General features: G+C 44.0%; 1 protein-coding gene across 1 annotated transcript in view; it reads left to right on the top strand.

Moving 5' to 3' along the window:
- Window positions 1-21,191, top strand: part of SEMA4B (semaphorin 4B) — a 39,725-nt gene that overhangs the window by 5,017 nt on the left and 13,517 nt on the right. Inside the window, 1 exon segment of the mRNA XM_043980437.1 lies at window positions 7,219-7,505. Within this exon segment, the coding sequence (XP_043836372.1) occupies window positions 7,403-7,505 (103 nt within the window). The 5' untranslated portion in view covers window positions 7,219-7,402.

The raw sequence follows: 21,191 nt of genomic DNA, 5'->3' as shown, positions 1-21,191 counted from the left end.
CTGAATCCAGGGCCGGTGCTGGGAATAACTATAGAAGGGCAAAGGGTTGAGGGTATGGAAGAGAGAAAAAGGAATCAAAAGAAAGTAAAGATATAATTATGGGGACTCAGATGAGACCATCAGTATCTCCAGATTCATGTGTGTTGTGTTTTTTTTTAAAAACAGTCTAGCAGATTTATTTTTAGGTAATATAAGTTCTGAAGCTCTGGATGGCTATCCTTGGCCAAGAGGGCACTCACTGCCCTGAGGAAACTGGCAGTGTCCTAGGCCTGTCCACCATTGGTTGGTTCAAAAGCACACAGTAGGTGGGTGTGTCAGCTGGGCCTTCTTCCTTGCAGAATTATACTGATGCTTAGCTGAGTTCCAGCCCTAGCCCCTAGGGAAGAGACACAAGGGCAAAGTAAGCTACTCTTGGAAGGTGGTGTAGGGCCACAGCTGCACACTGGCATAAATTAGGGAAGAGGGGGTGGGGTGGTGCAGGGGGTGGTGCAGGTGGCAGGAAGCCAGAGCCTGGGGAGCTGAAAGAATTGGCTTAACGCCAGTTCGTGTCTGTGAGGCCCAGCTAGGCAAAATGCCAGCCCAGTGCCCAAGAGAGTGGGGAGGAGCCTGGGCCCTTTCCCCTGGGACAGAAGGAAGGGGTGGAGTGGGTTGGGTTTAAGCTCTATTAGGCCTAGTGGGATGGTTAGGCAGGAAGAGAGTGGAGTGGCTTTTCTTTGGGGATCTCCAAACCCCCATCTTAGTGTCTGAGGCAGTGATGGGAGCCAAGATCTAAAAAGGAAACAACTTCGAGTAGAATTACGGGAGCAGGTTACACTGGAGTTGGGAATGGGCATAGGAATTGTGATGCCAGTGAAGTATTTGTTCACAAAGGGAGTAAACCACTCCTACAATCAAGAAGAACTCAAGCATTTCTACAGCCTTTGAACATCCCCTCCTTACCCCCCCCCACCCCCCTTGCACATTAACTCGAAAAGTGCCATTTACCCTTTGGCTGTTTAATGAATATTTATTACTAAGATGCCTCCTGCCGTAAATGTGACCTTTATTGATATTCTTCTCACCCCTGTGCTTCTGTGTGCCCCTCCTTTGCCCTTCTCTTTTTCCTTTGATTTATGCTAATTTTACATTCTCTCCATAATCTCTTCTTTGTTTTTCCATCTCCATTTTTGGCCATTAATCTTTTCCTCTTTTCTCTTCATCCTCTCCCTCAATCTATAATCACTCATATTTTTCTGACCACTAATACTGATGGATCCAATAGTCTTTTTTACCCTTTTATTCTATTCCTACCTCACTAACACACACATTTTTTAAACGTCTTATTTTCTCTCTTGCTTTTTTTTATATATATGTGTAAATGAGTGGGTCTGTTAGTGAAAGTTTGTATATTGTTGTGCCTGAGTTTTCATGGTGGTGAGTTGTGTGTGTGGAGATGAGGGAATGATATGTGAAGTTAGAAGGGAGGTCAGGGTTTGCTCTTAGTTGGGCTCAAGTTCATTACTCTCAGGAATTTTTCCACCTCATTCAGTCACTAGAGTGTCTACTTTAAGGATGGAGAAAGCTACATCTAATTTGCTCACTCCCCTCACATTACTAATTTGCTCACTCCCTTCCTATAACTCCCCTCCCCTGCCACTTTCTGAGGTCTTTATAAACAGTGTTGTTGCTGAGAAAGGGTAGAAGGGATCCCTGGGTCGCAGGAGTGGGGGAGTCCACATGCATTTGAGAACAGGATGAGCCAGCTGTGGGAGGCAACCAATGAAATGTCTCCTCAGAGATTTCTCTGTCCAATGGGAAGGACAAATTAGCATACTAAATAAAAACAACATAGATTATAGGGGTGTGGGTACCATGCTGGGACCCTTGGACTATATATGTGTGTGTGTGTGTGTGTATACACACACACACACACACATATACATATATAACACACACACATTCCCATTTAAACATTTGAGTTTTAAAATGTCACATTGTCCTTCATTCTACAGTTTTCCACTGGGTTCCTACTATTCAATTCAATAATCCAGCAAACATTTATTAAGTTTTTACTGTATGCAAGGTACTGTGTTAGGTGTTAGGTTGTATGAAGGGAAAAAATAAGGATGCATTTAACTGGGGGGGGTGGTTGAGGGAATATTTGCATACATATATACATCTATCTACATTTACACAACATACATACACATATTCATACTGTGTGATCCTGGGCATGCATGGATGTATGTGTGCATGTATACATATATATGTGTATGCACGCACACAAATATACACACTCTTGCCCAGGATGACACTGTAAGAGTCTGAGGAAGAATTAAAATTGAGATCTTTCTGACTCCAGGGTCAGCACTCTATCCATTATACTACCTAGCTGCCTATACATAGATAAACAGGTAGATATAAACACATGTATATATGTATGCAACATACATATACTTATATAAGTCTACACATGTAGACACATACATGTGCATGTGTATGCACGCACACATATATATGTATCTGTATCTGTGGGGGGGCTGGGGGATATAACTATATGGTATCATGGATAGAGCATTGGCCCTAAAGTTAGATCTCAATACAAATCCTTCCTCAGACACTTACTTTGTGATCCTGGGCAAGTCGATTAAACTCAGTCTCAATCTCTTCATCTGTAAAATGGGGGTAATAATAGCACCTACCTCACAGAGTTGTTGTGAGGATCAAATGAGTTAACATATGTCAAGTGCTTTATAAACCTCAAAGTGCTATATAGATACTAACTATATGGACCATGCTAAGTCCTGTGGAAGATTTAAAAGAAGTGTTAAAAGTGGCCCTGCACTCAAGACCCTTTCAATCTAATTAGGTACATCCAGAAGTCATTTAAGTAATAACAAAAGAGTGACTAAATAAACACCAAAGTGATTGGCATTTAATGACCTGAAAGCCCAGAAAAGAATGCAGGCATCCCAAGAAACTAGCATCAGTGCCTTAGAAAGAAGCCATCCCAAATGAGTCTCATTTCCTTTTTGTGATAGGATGACTAGTTTGGTAGAGCAGGAAAATACTGTAGTCATGATATATCTTGACAGCAGTGGAGAATGTTATCATGTGGGACTGTATGTCCAGACATCTTAAACTCAACATATCCAAAACAAAACTCATCATCTTTTCTCCAAACCCTCCCCACCTCTTCCCGGTCAGTCCCTCAGGCTCCCAACCTAGGAGTCACCTGGACTCCTCACTATCTCTTCCAAGCTGTTGCCCATGTCTATTTCACCTTTGCAACTTCTCTCCTCTGACACTGTCGCCACCCTGATGCAGGCCCTCATCACCTCAAGCCTGCATTATTGCAGTCGACAACTGGTGGGTCCCAGTGCCACAAGCCTTTCCCCACTCCAGTCAATCTCCGTTCAGCCACCAAAGTGATTTTCCTAAAATGTAGGTCCAATATCATTTCCATACCTAGTAAACTCCAGGAGCTCCCTATCCTCTCTAGGATCACGTGGAAAATCTTCCATTTGGCATTTATGATGAAGGTGGAAGACTGACTAATTTCCCAACATCTTTATGTGTGATTTTTTTTGGGGGGGGGTAGGGCAGTGAGGGTTAAGTGACTTGCCCAAGGTCACACAGCTAGGAGGTGTCAAGTTTCTGAGGCCAGATTTTAATTCAGGTCCTCTTGACTCCAGGGTCAGTGCTCTATCCACTGCACCACCTAGCTGCCCCTTTCCATTTGGTATTTAAAGTCCTCCATCACTTATCTCCCCACCAACCTTTCCAGACTTCTTATACCTTACACCTCCCCATGTAGTCTTTGACCTAGTGACACTGACCTCCTTACTATCCCACAAACAAGACACTCCATTTCCCAACTCCAGGCATTTTTATCTTGCTGTATCCCTTGCCTGTAATGTTCTCCTTGCTTATCTCTGCCTCCTGTCTTCCTTCAAGTCCCTACTAAAATCCCACCTTCCACAGGAAGCCTTTCCCTATCCCTCTTATTTCTAGTGTGTTCCCTCTGCTAATTATTTCCTTTTTATATGTTATTTGTGCATATTTGCATGTTGTTTCACCTGTTAAATTGTGAGCTCCTTGAAGGGTAGGTCTGTTTTCACTTTCTTTGCATCCCCAGCACTTAGCAAAATGTCTTGGCACATATTAAGCAGTTAATAAGTGCTTATTGACTGACTGACTTACTGATGTAGGGTGGATGATACTACAGTTAGGCAGATTTGGAACTGGTTGAACAACTGTATTCAAAGAGAGTTGATTAATGAATCGATGTAATCTTGGAGAGAGGTTTCTAGTGGCATGCTACAGGGCTTTATTCTTGACCCTTCCCTAGTTACCATTTTTGTTAATGACTTAGATGGAGAAATGGGAGGCCGGCTTATCATATTTGTAGATGGCAAACTGGGAAGGATATCTGTTATGCTAGCTGTTCATTCAAAATGAATGAACTCAGTATTTATAATGAATGCACAGAACTGCACAGAAATGAACAATATGAAATTTAACCTGGAGAAATGTAAAGTCGGCATTTGAGTTCAAAAAACAAATTGCCTAAATGTAGGTTGAAGGAGTCTTGATTTGATAGCAGTTCATATGACTAGGGATTTTAATTGGGCTTGATCAACTTAATTTGAATCATCAATGTGACATAGCTATTGAAAAAGTATAGACTAATAAAAATATGGCACTTGGATCAAAGTAACAGTACCACCATACTCTAATGGTTAGAACACATGAGGAATAAAGAGGGACTGGTTAATCAGAGTTAATCCAGAAGAAAAGAAAACTGAATATTATAGAAACAGGAAAGTATGGAAACCAGTGCATAGATGTGTTAAGAGATTGGGAATGTCTTTAAGCTAGAGAAGACTAAGGGGAGACCGGATAACTATCTTCATACATTTTACACAGAATCTTTAGTTTGTAAGGGACCTAATCTAACTCATCCCCTTTATAACATCTCTGAAATTTGGACATCCAGCTTCTCCTTAAAAACCCACTCCCCAAGGCAGGCTATTACATTTTTTAACAGTTTTGATTGTCACAAAATGTTTCTTTACACATGGTCAGTATCTCTCAACAGATCACACCCTAGTTTTGTCCTCTGGGGCCAAGGGAGCAAATCTATTCCTTGTTACACGTGGTAATACTTGAAAACCTGTCTTCTCCTGTTTTTTTAGTTGCTCCTTATACGGTGTGGTATCCAGGCTTGGAATCATTCTTTTCACCCTTCTATGGATAGGCTCCATTTTTTACCAGTGTTCTTTTCAAAAGGTCATGGGGCCGAAGCCTCTATCTGAAACAATAGTGCTCCAGGTCATGATGCTGGTGATCTGGTTGAGTCAGGTAGAAGGAGACCATCATCTCCCTCTTTCTCAAAACTATGTCACTTTTCATAAGGGCCCAAGATTATGCAAACATCCAACTGGGGCTGTCATGTATCATACTCTGAACTCTTGGAGCTTTTGGTCTACTCAAACCCCCAGAACTTTTCCATCCTGTGCAGCAATGCCTCCCCTAGCCTATATTTGTGCAGCTGATTTTGTGAACTCAAGGGAAGGATTTGAATGCGTCTCTTATTAAATTTGATATAGTGTCTTGTAGAAGAGGGAGAACACTTGTTCTGAGATGCTTCAGAGGGAAGAGCTAGGTGTGCTTACAAGGAAGCAAATATCAGCTGGAAAAAAGGAAAAACTTTCCAAAGATGAGTTGTTCAACAGTAGAACCGTCTCTTTGGTGAAGGAGTGAACCTTTCTTCACTGAGAGCATTCACAGCAGACGACATATGACCTGGTCAGGGTTACAACATGGAAAGGAAGTTACATAAGGTGAACTCTAAGGTCCCTTCAAATCCTAAATTCTCATTCTCCAACCCTCCTTCATCTCCCTCTGAACTTCTGCAGTTAGTAATAGCAATTTTTTTTTTTAGTGAGGCAATTGGGGTTAAGTGACTTGCCCAGGGTCACACAGCTAGTAAATTGTTAAGTGTCTGAGGCCAGATCCGAACTCAGGTACTCCTGAATCCAGGGCCGGTGCTCTATCCACTGCACCACCTAGCTGCCCCAGTAATATCAATTTTGCATTTAATTATATGCTGCCTTGTATTGTTTGCAATTGTTTCACGTGTAGTTAGTTTATCTCTCCAACTAGATTGTAAACTTACTAAACTAAGGAAACATATTTTAGACTTCTGCATCCTGCAACAGTGCTGTCCACACAGTTAGATGCTCAATAAACACCTGACCCTACTGATGGCTTCAGCACTTGAGAGGAGACTGGCTCATTGGAATATAGCTTGAATAGGGACAGGAGTTTCTGAGTGTGACCTCCTGCTTCCTAACTCTCCTTAAAAAAAGAAAAGAATAGAAAAGAGCTTGGTTCTTACTTTGCTTGGTCTCCTGAACCAGGAGATCTCTGGGGATGGGGAGGACTGTAACTGCTATTGAAGAGGATGGGGCCACAAAGAGAGCTGGGAACTTGTCCCATTTTAAATCCATCGTCAAAAAACTTCTGACCCAATAGCTCTCCTCATCAGTTGAAGGGTAAGAGAAAGAGTCTGAGCTGGGGAGAGAGAGAGACAGAGAGACACATACAGAGTAGAGGGAAGTGGAATAAGGCTCAGGGAATAGGGAATAGATCTGAATATTGGGTGGCTCTACATGGGTTTGCTGCCTCATCCCTTTTCATCCTTATCAATGAATATTTTAGTGTCCATTAGATCCATAATGGCTTAATGCCTCAACTCTCTCTGTTAGGGTATGAGATCTTCCTTCCCCAGAGGGAAAACGGAGGTTTTTCCAGGTTGGGGGAGGAGAGGATTAGGTTATTCTACTGAGTGTTTAGAGGTTGAGGAGCAGCTGGATTAGCAGCCTTTATTTCCTTCTCCTACTCCTCCCCTCCATCGCACCTCGATTTGTGTGTGTGTGTGTGTGTGTGTGTGTGTGTGTGTGTGTGTGTGTGTGTGTGAGAGAGAGAGAGAGAGACACACACACACACACACACACACACACACACACACACACACACACACACAGAAAGACAGACAGAGACAGAGAATAGGACATGGGGAATCACTAGTGTGTGGCCCCTGGCATTGGTTTGCAGTCTCATCCCTCTCCATCCTTATCAATGAAAAGTGTCTGTGTCTGTGTCTGTGTCTGTGTACACACACCCCCTCGCGGAGCCCTTGCCCACCACCTGTCCCCTCTTCCCCCCATGCAGGTCTGGAGGTTGGGGCAGGGCTTGGATCTCGAGGGGGCCGGGCTCGGCTAGTGCCGGGGGCGGGAGCAGCGGCCGGAGAGTCGAGTTTTGCAGCGGGAGCTGGAACCCGCAGCCACCTCTCTCCGCTCGCTCCTATTCTAGCTCCCTCGTCCCTCCTCCTTCTCCTTCGCCTCCGGCGGCCGTGATGGGCTTCGGGAGCCGGCTGGCCCAGCTGGGCGCCCTGTTTCTGCTGCTGCGGCCGAAGCCTCTGTCCGAAGCGATCGTGCCCCGGGTCAGCCTGCCTTACGGTGAGTGGGGCTGCTAGCACGCACCCGGGAGGTGCAACCTGCGGTGGGAAGGGAGAAGGGGGAGCTGGCTGGGGTCCTGGCGGGGGAAGGGGAGGGGAGAGAAGGGAGAAAGAAAGAAAGAAAGAAAGAAAGGAATGGGAGGGGGATCCGGTGACAAAGAGGGAAGGGGAAAGACTTGGGAGGGGGGATGCGCTCCCCAGGGTTAAGCGGCTTGTGAATACAGGAACACCCTACCGCTTTCCCTTGCACGGCAGCAGGGGAGGCCGACCCTCAGACCCTACCACGCTCTCGCGTGTTTGGTTTCTTCCTTTTCTTTTCCACGGTCCGTGTAACTCTTCCCTTTGGTCCCACAGCAGCCCTCTTCCCCACCCCCACCTCCCCTTGCCTCGAATTGGTTTCTTTGAGAGAGACTCTCGGTGCTGCTGCTGCTCATAGACCCTAGCTGTCTGCCTCCTCCCCCCCCGCCACTTCCCTTTGATGCTGACCAGAGCCCTTGCCCTGCAGCACTGCCCTGAGCCGGGCCCCAGGGGGGGTGGGGAGAAAGGGGCCCAGCCAGTCAGAGTCACATAAACACTGGGGCTCTGGTATTCCAGGCAAGTTGTAGCACAGCCCAAGGAGCCGCAGCTCAGCACGGTGCTTCCCCACCCCTTCCAATGGAGGTGCTGGGCACAGCCCCCACTTAGTCCTTCCCAATCCCTGCCTACCGACTGCAACAGAGTGGCTTGCGACTGGCTTCCTTCCCCCTCCCTTCCAGACCCCTTCCCGATGACCCTCGGACCTCCTCGGTTTTACTGACATTCGACATCACTGAAATAGCCTTTATCTGTATCTCATTCTCTCTGGACAGTCTGCAAAAAGGGATTTGGGAGAGTGGGGGTGGGGAGGGGATGCTTGAACAACGGAGAGAATAAAGGTCCCTATGCGATGGAAGTCTGGGCTCTAGCTGCTGGGCTCAGACCACGAGTCCCTGAGAATTTTCCCCTCCTGCCTCCTCCCTCTCCCAAGTCCCCAAAATCAACATACCTACAGGTTGGCATTTTCAGATGCAAGTCTAGTAACAGTGATCCTACCAAGATAATCTAACGGTACTCTGTGTCATCCACTATGGCTCTTTTCTCTTTCTCTCCCGGATCCATCCCCTCCTCTGCTCCTCACCCCACCATGGCTTCACATTCCCTCCCTCTTCCATTCTCATCTGTAAAGCAGAGGTTGCAAATCATTGCTTCCATACCGAGGGTGGTTCTGAGGGTCAGGTTAGATATGTAAGTAAAAGCACTTTGGAAACGATAAAGGATTCTACAAAATGCAAGGTATGATTATTGTTATTATTGTAAGAAAATGTATAACCCACATGCATTTCCACACCCTCTTTTCCACCCACACAGGTTGTGGGTGGTTTCCCAGCCATATACAACTATAGGCCAATACTGTCACTCAGTGAGAACAGAGACTTGTGTCTTTTAACATGTGTTAGTGCCCAGCACCTTGGGGTGCTTGATGAATGTGAGCTACACAGATAGATAGCTGAGCTGATTTGAGAGAACAGCTGGGCCCCATTTGTGGATCTGTCGCTCTTGGCTGTGTGAACGAACCTCCATTCTCATCTTCATTAAAAAGTACTTAGTAACCCCACCTTACCCTATTTCTACACGGGATCATGCCGGACTCTCAGTGTTTTTATTTCCATAGAATGATTTAGATTCTCTACAGAGAAAACAAATTTGCTGTTTTCCTTCTTCACTCTGGCTTAGGGAGAAGGGTGGAAGAGTTGGGACTATGAGAAAATGAGATGATGTCTGTAAACCTCTTTGAGAGCCCCTGATGAAAGGAACTGTAGACTATAGAACGTTGTTATTATGACTGCTTCATAACCATGCCCACCTCCACAGACTGCCTGTGAGCACATGTTTACATACAACAGAACACACCTCCACAAATCGGCTCGTAAACACATTTATGGCCAATTGTATAGGCCTTCCCAGGCCATTGGTGCACATATTTACTCCTTGGGTGAATGTGTGTATGTATGTGTGAAAAAACCCTCATACTTATAATTCACATTTATATGGCAATTTAGGGCTTATAAAGTACTTTTCTCATAACACCCCTAAGAGGTAGGTTGTGCAAGTGCTATCCCTGTTTCACAAACAAGGAACCAAGACACAGAGACCTCAGAGGATCATAGATTTAGTGTAAGGGACCTCAGAGTTCACCTCATCCAGCCCCATCATTTTATAGATATAGATGATGGAGGTCCAGACGGTTTAATTGACTTACTCAAGGTCACAAAGCTCAGAAGTGGCAGAATCAGGTTTGGAGGTCAGATTCTCATCTCCAAAGCCACCATTCTAACAGATTCCCAAACTAGTAATTATGAGAGAGCTGGGATCGGAACCAGATCTCCTGCCTTCTAAGTCCAATGGTGTGCGGTTTGTGGACCCCTCTGGAAGTCTGGTGAAACCTAATAGATGGACTCCTTTTCAGAATAATATTTTAAAATTATTAAAGGAAAGGCTAAATTTCAGTTAGAAGTTAGTGAAAATAAAGTTGTATTTTCCCCCCATGCAAGTTCACTGACCCCCTGATTGCTTCAGGTGAATCCTTACATTAACCATGCAACCTCGTATGTGCCCTGTGTAAGCATTCATATTCTTTCAAGTTTCCCCATCACCCATGTTGGCACAACCTTCTTTGCTACTACCGACTATTTCTGTCTAGTCACTTTGCTTTTCATCTCTCCTTTTCATATATTCAGCTTCAAATAGACAGGGGAGGTCCCCACAGGAGGCTGCCCAGGCGACAGAATAGTCTTATCCCTGGAGTGTTTCCTTAGGCTGTTTCCTGCTTTTTCCCTTGGGGACTTGTTAGATGTTCCTGGCAGAGGATCTGCTCTTGGGGCCTATGGCCACTGTGGACTGCTTGGCACAATGACATTGTTTCCCTCCCTCATGGAACAGGGACAGAGATATGGAGAGATGGAATATGGCTCAAATACTACTGTCTTACTTCCCTCACCACCCTTAAATGACCTCTGAGATCCCAGGGCTTCCAAATGACTATGTTCTTTGGGCTTCATCCTTGATCTCAAACAAAAGCACCATGCAGTAAAGAGAGAGATTGCTGCCATCTTTAATGATGGCTTTATCTAATCCCACATCTACTTGGGACCCCTCATGCTTGGGGACGAAAGCTTGGCACCAGCAGTAAGACTGTGGGTGTTTGTGTTCCCGTTCATTGCCTACTTCTTTTATTTCTCCCACAGTCACTAGAGTAAATGGGGAAGGAAGACCATGGCCCAGCTTGGGAGGGGCTCTACCACAGATGGGGCTGTAGGTAGTGGCTGGCCAAGTAAAGGCCTCTCAGCTGGTGAAACCATTGGCCTTGGTGAATAGAAATGCTTCCAGGATTTCTCTGGAATTTTGATTTCTGTTTTATTGGAAACAGAATTTTCCTTGCATTTGTGACCTCTAACTCCATGAACTAAACTCCTATCTAGAGCTTAAAGACCAGGAAGGATGCTGACTGTAAATGGTGACATAGACCAGTTGGACCTTAGGATCCTGTTAGAGCAAGCCTCTACAATGCTTCTTCAGCTTTCACATGTTTTATTAGGGCTACTTGTTTACATAATTAAAGTGAGTTATTAATCTCCAGCTGCCCCAGAAATTGCCGGACGAATGGAAAAGGACTGAACTCAGTAATTTTGAAACTGACATATACCAGCTGGGTGACGTTGAAAAAAACCGCTTACCCTCTCTGGGCCTCAGTTCCTCTTCTGTAAAAGAAGGGAGCCGGACTAGAAGACCTTTAAGGTCCCTTCCAGCTCTAGATTATGATGAGGAAAACAGGGATCATAGAAAGCTGCACCCCCAGCATACTTAACAGGAGGACTCTGCCAAAGCACCCTCGAGTCCTGTGATGAAGCTTGAGGCGAATGTTCCAAGTGGTGGGACCAAAGAGACCAGGTTGTGAGTTATTGGTCCTTTCCATGCTGGCTTCTTATTTCTCTTTTGGTTTAGTGGAACTTATTATTTGCAAGGCTTGTTTCTATGTATGAGTTGTTTCCTTTGCTCCAGTGGCTGTCAGATGCCTTTGCTACAAATGAGTCTCCTTTTTCACCTCTGATTCAGAGGTAATTTCTTTTTAAGCAATTGGGGTTAAGTGACTTGCCCAGGGTCACACAGCTGATAAGTATCTGAGGTTGTATTTTAATTCCCATTCTCTATCTATTGCCCCACCTAGATGCCTCTTCGGTTGTATCTTCGTGGCAGCCCTTATTGCCCACCTTTCTTTTTTGTTTTTTGTTTTTTTTTTAGTGAGGGAATTGGGGTTAAATGACTTGCCCAGGGTCACACAGCTAGTAAGTGTTAAGTGTCTGAGGCCGGATTTGAACTCAGGTGCTCCTGACTCCAGGGCTGGTGCTCTAACCACTACGCCACCTAGCTGCCCCACCCTCCTTTCTTTAGGAGGTCTTAATCCAACTCATCTCTCTCTAGTGAAATAGCCTGCTTTTTGCGCTTCATTCTATAAGAATTTACTCTAATGGTATGCCTAGATCAAAAGACAGTTCTTCGAAGGGGCCTCATTTGCCCCGTTTTCAGGAGCCTCGAAGAATCCGTGCCCTGAAATTCAGAGAAAGTAAACAGAAGTTAACAAACCAGCACCAGAAGTCTCTCAATCAGTTTCACTGGGTTCTGGGCCTCACCTTGTCTTCCACTCCTTACCTCGCTTGTAGTCGCTAGTTCCCATCCTGTCCTTGTTGTAACCTATATTCTGCCCAATGTTGAAATGCCAGTGACTCCTGTGCTAAATGGACAAAATGTGACCTTTCGGCACACACCCTGGACACACCTGAAGCAGATGGCAGGGCTGCCTGACTCTAAGGTGTCTGTGGCTCAAGGAGAAAGCTGGACTCAGGGGTTAGCCTCAGCCTCTCTGTCTAGTAGCCTCTGTCTGTCTCTGTCTAGACAGTGTAGTGGATAGAGCACTGGAGGTGGAGCCAGGAAGACCTGAGTTCAAATCTGGTCTCACATGTTTACTAGACTGTGACCCTGGGCAAGTCACTCAACCTCTGTCTCAGTTTTCTCATCTGCAAAATGGGGATAATAATAGCACCTACCTCCCAGGGTTGTTGTAAGGATTAAATAAGATAATATATACCAAGGGCTTTGCAAACCTTAAATGCTAGCTGTTATTATCAAGCTATTAGAGTCCAATCTGGTAAGATGGCAGTGTGAATGAATCATCATTTCAGTAGGAGGAGAGAAAGGACTTAAGGTCACCCATCCCAAGTAAAGGCTGGGAGGAACCTTTCTATGACAGAGCCCCTCCCCAGGGCCAGGACTAATGGATTTCTCTGATAATGCACTTTCAAAGACCTTGTTTTTAGTGGAGAATTTTTACCTCTGTCCTGGAGAAGATGATGTCAGAACTGAAAAGTGTGTTGTCAAAATGTATTTCTACATTTCTACTTGCATTTCTCCTTTTTTTTTTTTTAATGGCTTTCTTTTTTTTTTTTTTTTTTTTAATGGCTTTCTAAAGCCTTCTGTTCCCAGGTAGTCCTGACTAGCTAGCACTATTTGGTCATCCTCATACATCACTATTCTCATTCCTGGTCTCTCTCTTTTTTTTTTTCCTGATTTCTTTCCCTGTATATTCTGTTCCTCTGGGGAGTAGAGGTAGACCTTGGAAAATCATGCCTTGATAGGATGCCTATAGGTCCTGGACAGAAGGACAAGATGCTCTTGGCCTGTGCTATTCTTGGGTCTCATTAACTCTTCCTCTCCTAACCCTTTGGGAGGGTCTAATTGATTTTCCTGAAATATTATCGTCCTGTATCTGGGTTTTTCCCCCAGAAAATTCACTGTTGAAATTGCTCATATTTCCAAATCTCTTAGCTTTATATTTGAGTCTCTTTTGGGTACTCTCTGAAAACTCTCATCTGAGTATCATTGACCTATGGCAAAAACATGTCTTTCAATAATTTAATTTGGGGGGGGGCGGTGAGGCATTTGGGGTTAAGTGACTTGCCCAGGGTCACACAGCTAGTAAATGTCAAGTGTCTGAGGCCAGATTTGAACTCAGGTTCTCCTGACTCCAGGGCTGGTGCTCTATCCACTGTGCCACCTAGCTGCCCCAAAAAAACAGGTCTTTTAACCCTTTATGTGGTACACTTCAGAAAAATCCTTTGTGCCTTGACAATGGCCTTTGGGGGTTCAACCATCTAGGAAAAGGATTCATAACCTTTTTGATGTCATGGACCCCCCTGGAAGTCTGGTGAAGCCAATGTATCCCTTCTCAGAATCATGTTTTAAACTGATAAAATGAAATATATAGAATTACAAAAGAAACCAATTACATTGAAATATAGTGCAATAAATAATGGTAATTGCGGAAATTTATATAGCACTTTAAGATGTGCAAAAGTGTTTTACTTTATCCTCACAACAACCCTGGGAAGTAGGTACTGCTTTTTTAAAAAGTTTACTGACCAGGGGTAGCTAGGTGGCGCAGTGGATAGAGCACCGGCCCTGGAGTCAGGAGTACCTGAGTTCAAATCCGGCCTCAGACACTTAACACTTACTAGCTGTGTGACCCTGGGCAAGTCACTTAACCCCCGATTGCCTCACTAAGAAAAAAAAAAGTTCACTGACCAGGGGCAGCTAGGTGGCAAAGTGGATAAAGCACCAGCCCTGGATTCAGGAGTACCTGAGTTCAAATCCGACCTCAGACACTTGACACTTACTAGCTGTGTAACCCTGGGCAAGTCACTTAACTCTCATTGCCCCACCAAAAAAAAAAAAAGTTCACTGACATCTGATTTAAGAACTCCTACACTAAGGGTCTATCTTTGGGGTGTTCATATAAAAACCCCAACTCTGAGGGAACACTGAATTGGGGAAGGCAGGGTATTTGTATTATTAGTGGGGATAGAAGACAGGGGTGGTAGCAGGAAAAAATAAATAATGAGAATAATAAAATAATTTTAAAATAACAACTAGCATTTATATGAAGCTTTTAAGGTTTTGTAAACATCATTTATTTTCATCCTCACCACCACCCTGTGAGGTAGGTGCTATTCTCCCTATTTTATTGATGACAAAACAGAAGCAGAAAGAAGTTAAAGTGACTTGCCCAGGGTCATACAGCTAGTAAGTATCTGAGGCCAGTTTTGAAACTCAGGTTTTTCTGTCTCTAGGTCCAGCACTCGATCCATTGCAGCAAGTAAGTAACTTAAATACACTGATAATCCTAAAACTTTATTTTTAGCCATTTAATCCAGGTTTTCTTTGATTGGAGCTTTGTTTTCCCCCATTGGACCTTTTTTTAGCTCCTAAAAAAGAGGTCAGACTAGCTCATTTCCCTTTCTTTTCCCATTTTCTATGAATAGTGCAAAGATTTCCACTAGGGCAGAAGGGGAGAAACAAAGGGTTTAGCTAATTTTACTCAGACCTCATATAATTGAGAATTTGCTGTTATTTGCATTTGTTAAGGTCAGCCTCATGTTAAATACGGTATGGGACAGAACTAAAGAACTAAAGATAGTTCCTGTTGAAGATGCTCCCAGTCTAAAACAGATTGAATGCAGGCTGAGTGACTGTACTTTGGAATAGCATAGGACCACCTGGTGGAGACGTGTGGGGTACTTGACACACTCTGTAGTGTTCAGTCAGTACTGCTCACTCAAAAGAAGGCTATTTCTAGTCAAGATGGATGGGGGAGACAAGCCCAAGAGTCATTTTCCTAACTTTCCTCCTAGTCCAGGTATCCTGAAATCAGAGGTCAGTGAGCTTTTTTAAAAAGCAGCACCTGGGGTGGCTAGGTGGCACAGTGGATAAAGCACCAGCCCTGGATTCAGGAAGAGATGAGTTCAAATCTGACCTCAGACACTTGACACATACTAGCTGTGTGACCCTGGGCAAGTCACTTAACCCCAATTGCCTCACCAAAAAAATAAAAAGCAGCACCTACTTCTTAGGGTTGTTGGGAGAATAAAGTAAAACCCTTTGCAAACCTTAAAATACTATATAAGTTCTAGCCATTACTATTACTATTATACTGTTTAGAATTGGAAAAGAACAATTTTGTCCAACCCCTTCATTTTACAGACAAGGAAACTGAGGTGCAGATAAATTGAGTGACTTACCCAAGGTAATACAGATAAATGACAAAGCTAGGATTTGAACCCCAGTCCTCTGAATCTATATCCAGGATTCTTTCCACAGAGACAGAAGAGATGGTGGAATTAAGTAGTGGTAGAAAAGTGCAGAATAGATTCAGCCTGTTGTGTTTTCTTTTGTATTAGCTTAAATACATGCTCATGGATTTCTTACATGCCCCTACTTTACTCTACTGCCCACACTCAGCAGGCAAAGCTTTTGTGCCAGGACCCTGAGGTTAGGAATCCATGGATTCTGAGGAATGAGGGCAATGCCTCATAGAAATTCATTTTCATGAAGACAGAGGTCACCAGTTTTTCCCTGCGTTCTATGCTGAACTCCTAGACTTCCAGGAAGCAAATTGACTGAAGCTCCTGCTTGGAGCATTTGCCTTTGGCCCATCTGGCCACCTCCGACCCCATCATTGTAGCATCATGGATACACCGGGCATGAGGGAGAAGGACAGGTTCTCTTGCATTTTTAGCATCTTTTTGGTCTTTTTTCTGCAACTCAACACGAATAGGTTTTTTTGAGCCAAAGGTCTCTCCCTAGGGAGCATGACCTCTGCAGATTCCACTCTTCAGGGCTTGACCCTAATCACAAGTGAGGGCGTTCATGGCCTCTTGGCCAAAGGAGAGCCTGCTGTTTTGAGGTAAGGGTGGTGCTCTGCACTAGCCTGAAGAGAAGAGGTGGGTTCAGATTCAGCTTCTCCAGGCCCTTCCCTGCCCTAGCAGACTTGGGTGGTGCTGACAGGAGGAAGTGCATCCGGAGTACTGACTTGCCCCAATTCTCTGCTGAATCAGCATTCACCACCCTGATGAGAACCCAAGGTAGTCTGTAACTTGGTATAAAGTTATTGGGGGAAAGGGACCTGAGACTCCTAGCAGGAGCATTTTCAGAGTCAGATTTGGGGTTGAGGCACCAGCTTCAAAGACTTCTGGAGCTAACTTTCTGGGGAGCACCCCTCTCACCTGCCCCCCCTAGGCCCACTGCGGTGATTAAACTTTTTTATGTCACAGACTTTTGGGTAACCTGGTGAAGACTATGGACCCCTATCTTCTCAAGAATAACGTTTAAAATAAAATACATCAGATTACAAAGGAAACTAACTCCTCTACTGAAATATAATTATCGAAACAGTGAGGCAAAAGCCAAGTTTTCTGCTGAAGGTTAAGAACCTTTGCCCTAGGGTGTAGTTGAAGGGAAGTGCTGGGAAAGACATTCCCTGCTCCACCATTCTTAGAGATAGCTTTTTAAATATTTAACCAAGTTTCTTGCTGAGGCGAGAAGAGTGTATATGTGTGTGGGGGTGGATTTTGGCCTTTCTGTTGAGGAAAGAAGGGAGCAGTGGACTGAGACTTGAGGAGGAAGGGGAAAGGGAGGGCAGGACTCTGAGTCACTGCTCTGCTGCACAGGGTGGGGACGGTGCTGAGCCGTGTTCCTGTCTCACCTCAGAGAGCTCCACGTTTCCACCTGAGTCATTAGGATTGGGAGAAACTTTAGGTGAGGCTGGGAGCTGGGCTAATAATGCATCATTTCCTGCTGATATAGTCCCTGGCCCCCTGGGGTGGGGGAGCAGGAGATGGGAATACTGTCGTCCCTCCTCCTTACGTCAGCGTCACCCATCCTGAAAAATCCAGCTCATTTGTTTCTAGGGCAGTGAGAAAGCCCATCTTTAACCTCTTCTTATACTATCCAGGGAAGCTCGACAACTGGGCTCTCTGGATATAAGCCCAACCAGGCTGGGTTTTGGAGCTTCCTGCTTGGCTGCATTCTCAAGATAAGATGTTGGTTTTGCTCTGGACCTGGGCTGAGTTAATTGTTAATAATCACCAACAGTGAAGTGGCCTAGTAGATGAATGGAGCACAGAACTTGGGAGCCAGGAGGAGCTAGGTCTGAAACCCACCTCAGACGTTAATTATCTCTGTGTATCTCTGGCCAAGTCATTTAACCTCTTCGAGCCTCAGTTTCCTCATCTGTAAAAGGGGCATAATAATATCTGTAACACCTCACAGGGTTTCTGTGAGAATCAAATGAGCTAATATAAGATATCCCAAAAGTCTTGGCTTAGCTTAGTAACTTAACAACTGCACCAAGACTTTTGGGACATTGTAGGTGTTGTGTGTGGTTGTGTGTGTGTGTATGTATATATATGTATATATGTGTATATGTGTGTGTATATATATGTATATATATATATGTATTATGTATGGGATGTCATACATTTGGGACATCATATATATATATATATATATATATATATATATATATGTACAGGGTGGCATAAAAGTCATGAAGTCACAAAGGAGTTTCAGTATTTAATTTACAATACCATAGCATCGTATATAGGATATATAGGAAGTAAATATGTATGTGAGTATATATATGTGTATGTATATGTGCATATATGTATGTGTGTGTGTGTGTAGGAAATACATTTTTAAATACTTTTCAAAAAGTTATTAAAACATCAGACTCCTTTGTGGCTTTTGGCCCATCCTGTATACATACTGCTTTGCAAACCCATCCAGGTTCTCCAACCATAAAGTGCTTTCGTTAAAGTCAGTTATTATTTCCGTCAATCATTCAGAAAAGCCCTTCTTAAGTGGTTGCCGTGTGGCAGCAGGTGTGCCAGGTGCTAGAGATACTGCCACAATGATTGTTTGGTGCTTTACAATCTACAGAGCCTCTTTGTACCCATTATCTCATCTGATCTTCCCAGCCCACTCTGAGAGATAGGTAATACAAGTATTATTATCCCCATTTCACAGATGAGGATAAGTGACTACTTAATCAAGTAACAGAGAGAGGACCCTGGAGCTTCTGACCCCTCTGATTGCTGCCTTTTTTTTTTCCTCCTCCAACAGATTTATTCTGTTTTGTTCCCAGAGATTGCCCAAGTGAGGCTGGGTGGGCTTGGGCTTTTCTGGAGGGTAAACCTGTGATCTTTGGGTCAGATGGGAACAAGATCCTCAAGTCTTGCTGCTTTCCCCCCCCCAGCGTCAGTGGGAAAACTTGCCACGGCCTCAGGCAAGCTCCGTTCTCTGGAGTTCTGGACAAACCTGTCTGAGGTGTCAGGCTCTCAGGTCCCTATGTTTACAAACCCCCAAGAGGCACAGAGACACACTCCCGTGATCCCTGAGGAAACAAGAGGTGTACAGATAGGCTCATACACACAGAAAAACACATGCTTGTGAGCACTGGGAGATACAGGCAAGGAAGGGGCACACATATGTGCGCACGTGCAGAGAGCAATAAAGGCTTATTGACATATGTAAATACTATATACAAATGAGGACACGTACAAGCACAGGCGGGTACTAAGGCGTAGGCACACACACATGCAAGAACAGGTAGAGAGAGAAATTTAACCCTAGTCACCAACATGAGTACAGTCATAGAGGAGCAAACTTATTTGATACCTGTTGTTTGTCTGCAAACATGTTCATATGGAAATAGATGCTCAAGCTGAGAAGAAGAACATTGGATTTCTAATCAGAGGACCTGGGTTTGAATTATACCTTCGGGGGCAGCTAGATGGCACAGTGGATAAAGCACCGGCCCTGGAGTCAGAAGTACCTGAGTTCAAATCCGGCCTCAGACCCTTGACACTTACTAGCTGTGTGACCCTGGGCAAGTCACTTAACCCTCACTGCCCCACCAAAAAAAAAATAAAATAAAATGAATTATACCTTCATTTATCTGTATAACCTTGGGAAAATCACTTAACCTTCTAGGTCTCGGTTTCCTTGTGTTTTAACTGAAGAAATTGTGTTCAATGGCCTCTTAATATCCGTTCCAGCTTGAAATCTATTTAAGCTTATGAGTCTCCTGACATATACATATTATATCTATGTGTATACATATATGCACATCATGTCACTATGTTTGTATATGCATAACACACATGGTCTCTCTTTTCCAAGTTTGCATGCCTCCTTGCCTTGTGATGCAAGAGGTTTAGATACTGTAGTTTCAATCCATGCCCAATCTCCATGGGCCCAGGCAGGATGATACTCTGGGGCCAAACAAAATAAGTGTAATCCCTCTTCTGCATGACATTTCTTAAAACACATTAAAATAGCTATCATGGCCACCCAGGCTAGACACTGGGTGTTGGGACAGGAGAGTTCCACTCTGCTCTTAACCAGCTGTGTGGCTTTGGGCAAGTAACTTAGTCTCTCTTCCACAGGGTTCTTCATTTGTAAGACTATTTGGGGTGGGGGGTAGGGGTATAGCTCCAGAGCCTTCTGGGTGATTGCAGACATGCTCATGGGATCAAATGGTTTTGGACCAAATGATTTCCAAATTCTCTCCTATCTCTAAACCCCTTTGATTATGTGATTGATTCATCTCAGAATACACACCAGAATCCAATGTGGTCATACACTGTTGGAAGTAAACACACAAAGAGAAGTGAGAGGCTTTCTCTGGCTACCAGGATAACTAGTGAATGGAAAACAGTGACAGAAGCAGGGGAGAATCTGGTTCTCTGAATTTAGAAGGGCAGGAGTGGCTGGAGAAGGGGATCTCTTTGACACCTAGAAACTGTGGTAAGGGTGTGGTATCTTGGTTGGTTCAGCATTGCCCTCTTTGGGCAAATTACAATTGATATTCTACAGTAATTTCATATGCATATATATATACTTACACACATATATACATACACACATGTATGTGTATAGGTATACACACATATATGGTTTAGCATTGCCTTCTTCCTTTGGGCAAATTACGGTGGATATAGTGCAGTAATTTCAATGTATATATAATATATACAAGTACATAAATGCACATGTACACACATGTGTGTATATATATGTACACATATGGTTCAGCATTGCCCTCTTCCTTTGGGCAAACTACAATGGATATATGGCAGTAATTTCATTTATGTATATATAGTATGTACACACATATACATACATATATGCGTATATACATGTGTGTATATATTTATACACATATATGGTTCAGCATTGCTCTTGTCCTTTGGGCAAATTACAGTTGCTACACTGCAGTAATTTCATATAGATGCATATGCCCATATGATGACGGAATGATGGGCCGGCTGACTTAGGAGAGAAAGTACAGGAAGTGAGCTCCCAGGATCCTGGACTCTCTCTCTGGCTTACCTTGGCCAGCTGCCTGAGTGACATTGAATTATTATTCTCCATTCTCCTCTCTCAGGTCTTAGTGTCTCCACTGTGGCAATGACTGCCCCACCCCCTGAGTTTCTCTTCTATAACACTCAGACAGATTTGCCCCTAGAGGCATAACTAAAGATTTCCGTGCTCAGTGGGAATTCTAAGAGCTTTGCCTTAGCCATATAGTAGCACTTTAAGTTTGCCCAGTGCTTGAAGTAAGTAGGGAAATATTTTATAGGTAAGGAAACTGAGGCTTTGAGGAACCAGGTGACTTACTCAGGATCACATAGCTAGCTAGCGAATACCTACAACAGAATTTAAACCCGGATCCTTTCCTATTTCAAGTCTAATGTCCTAGCTGTTACCACTGCTACTTCTA

This window comes from Dromiciops gliroides, chromosome 2 (assembly GCF_019393635.1).
Source record: "Dromiciops gliroides isolate mDroGli1 chromosome 2, mDroGli1.pri, whole genome shotgun sequence".
NCBI classification, from domain to species: Eukaryota; Metazoa; Chordata; class Mammalia; order Microbiotheria; family Microbiotheriidae; genus Dromiciops; species Dromiciops gliroides.
Note: the sequence above shows the minus strand (reverse complement) of the source record. Positions and strands in the feature narration are given on the sequence as shown.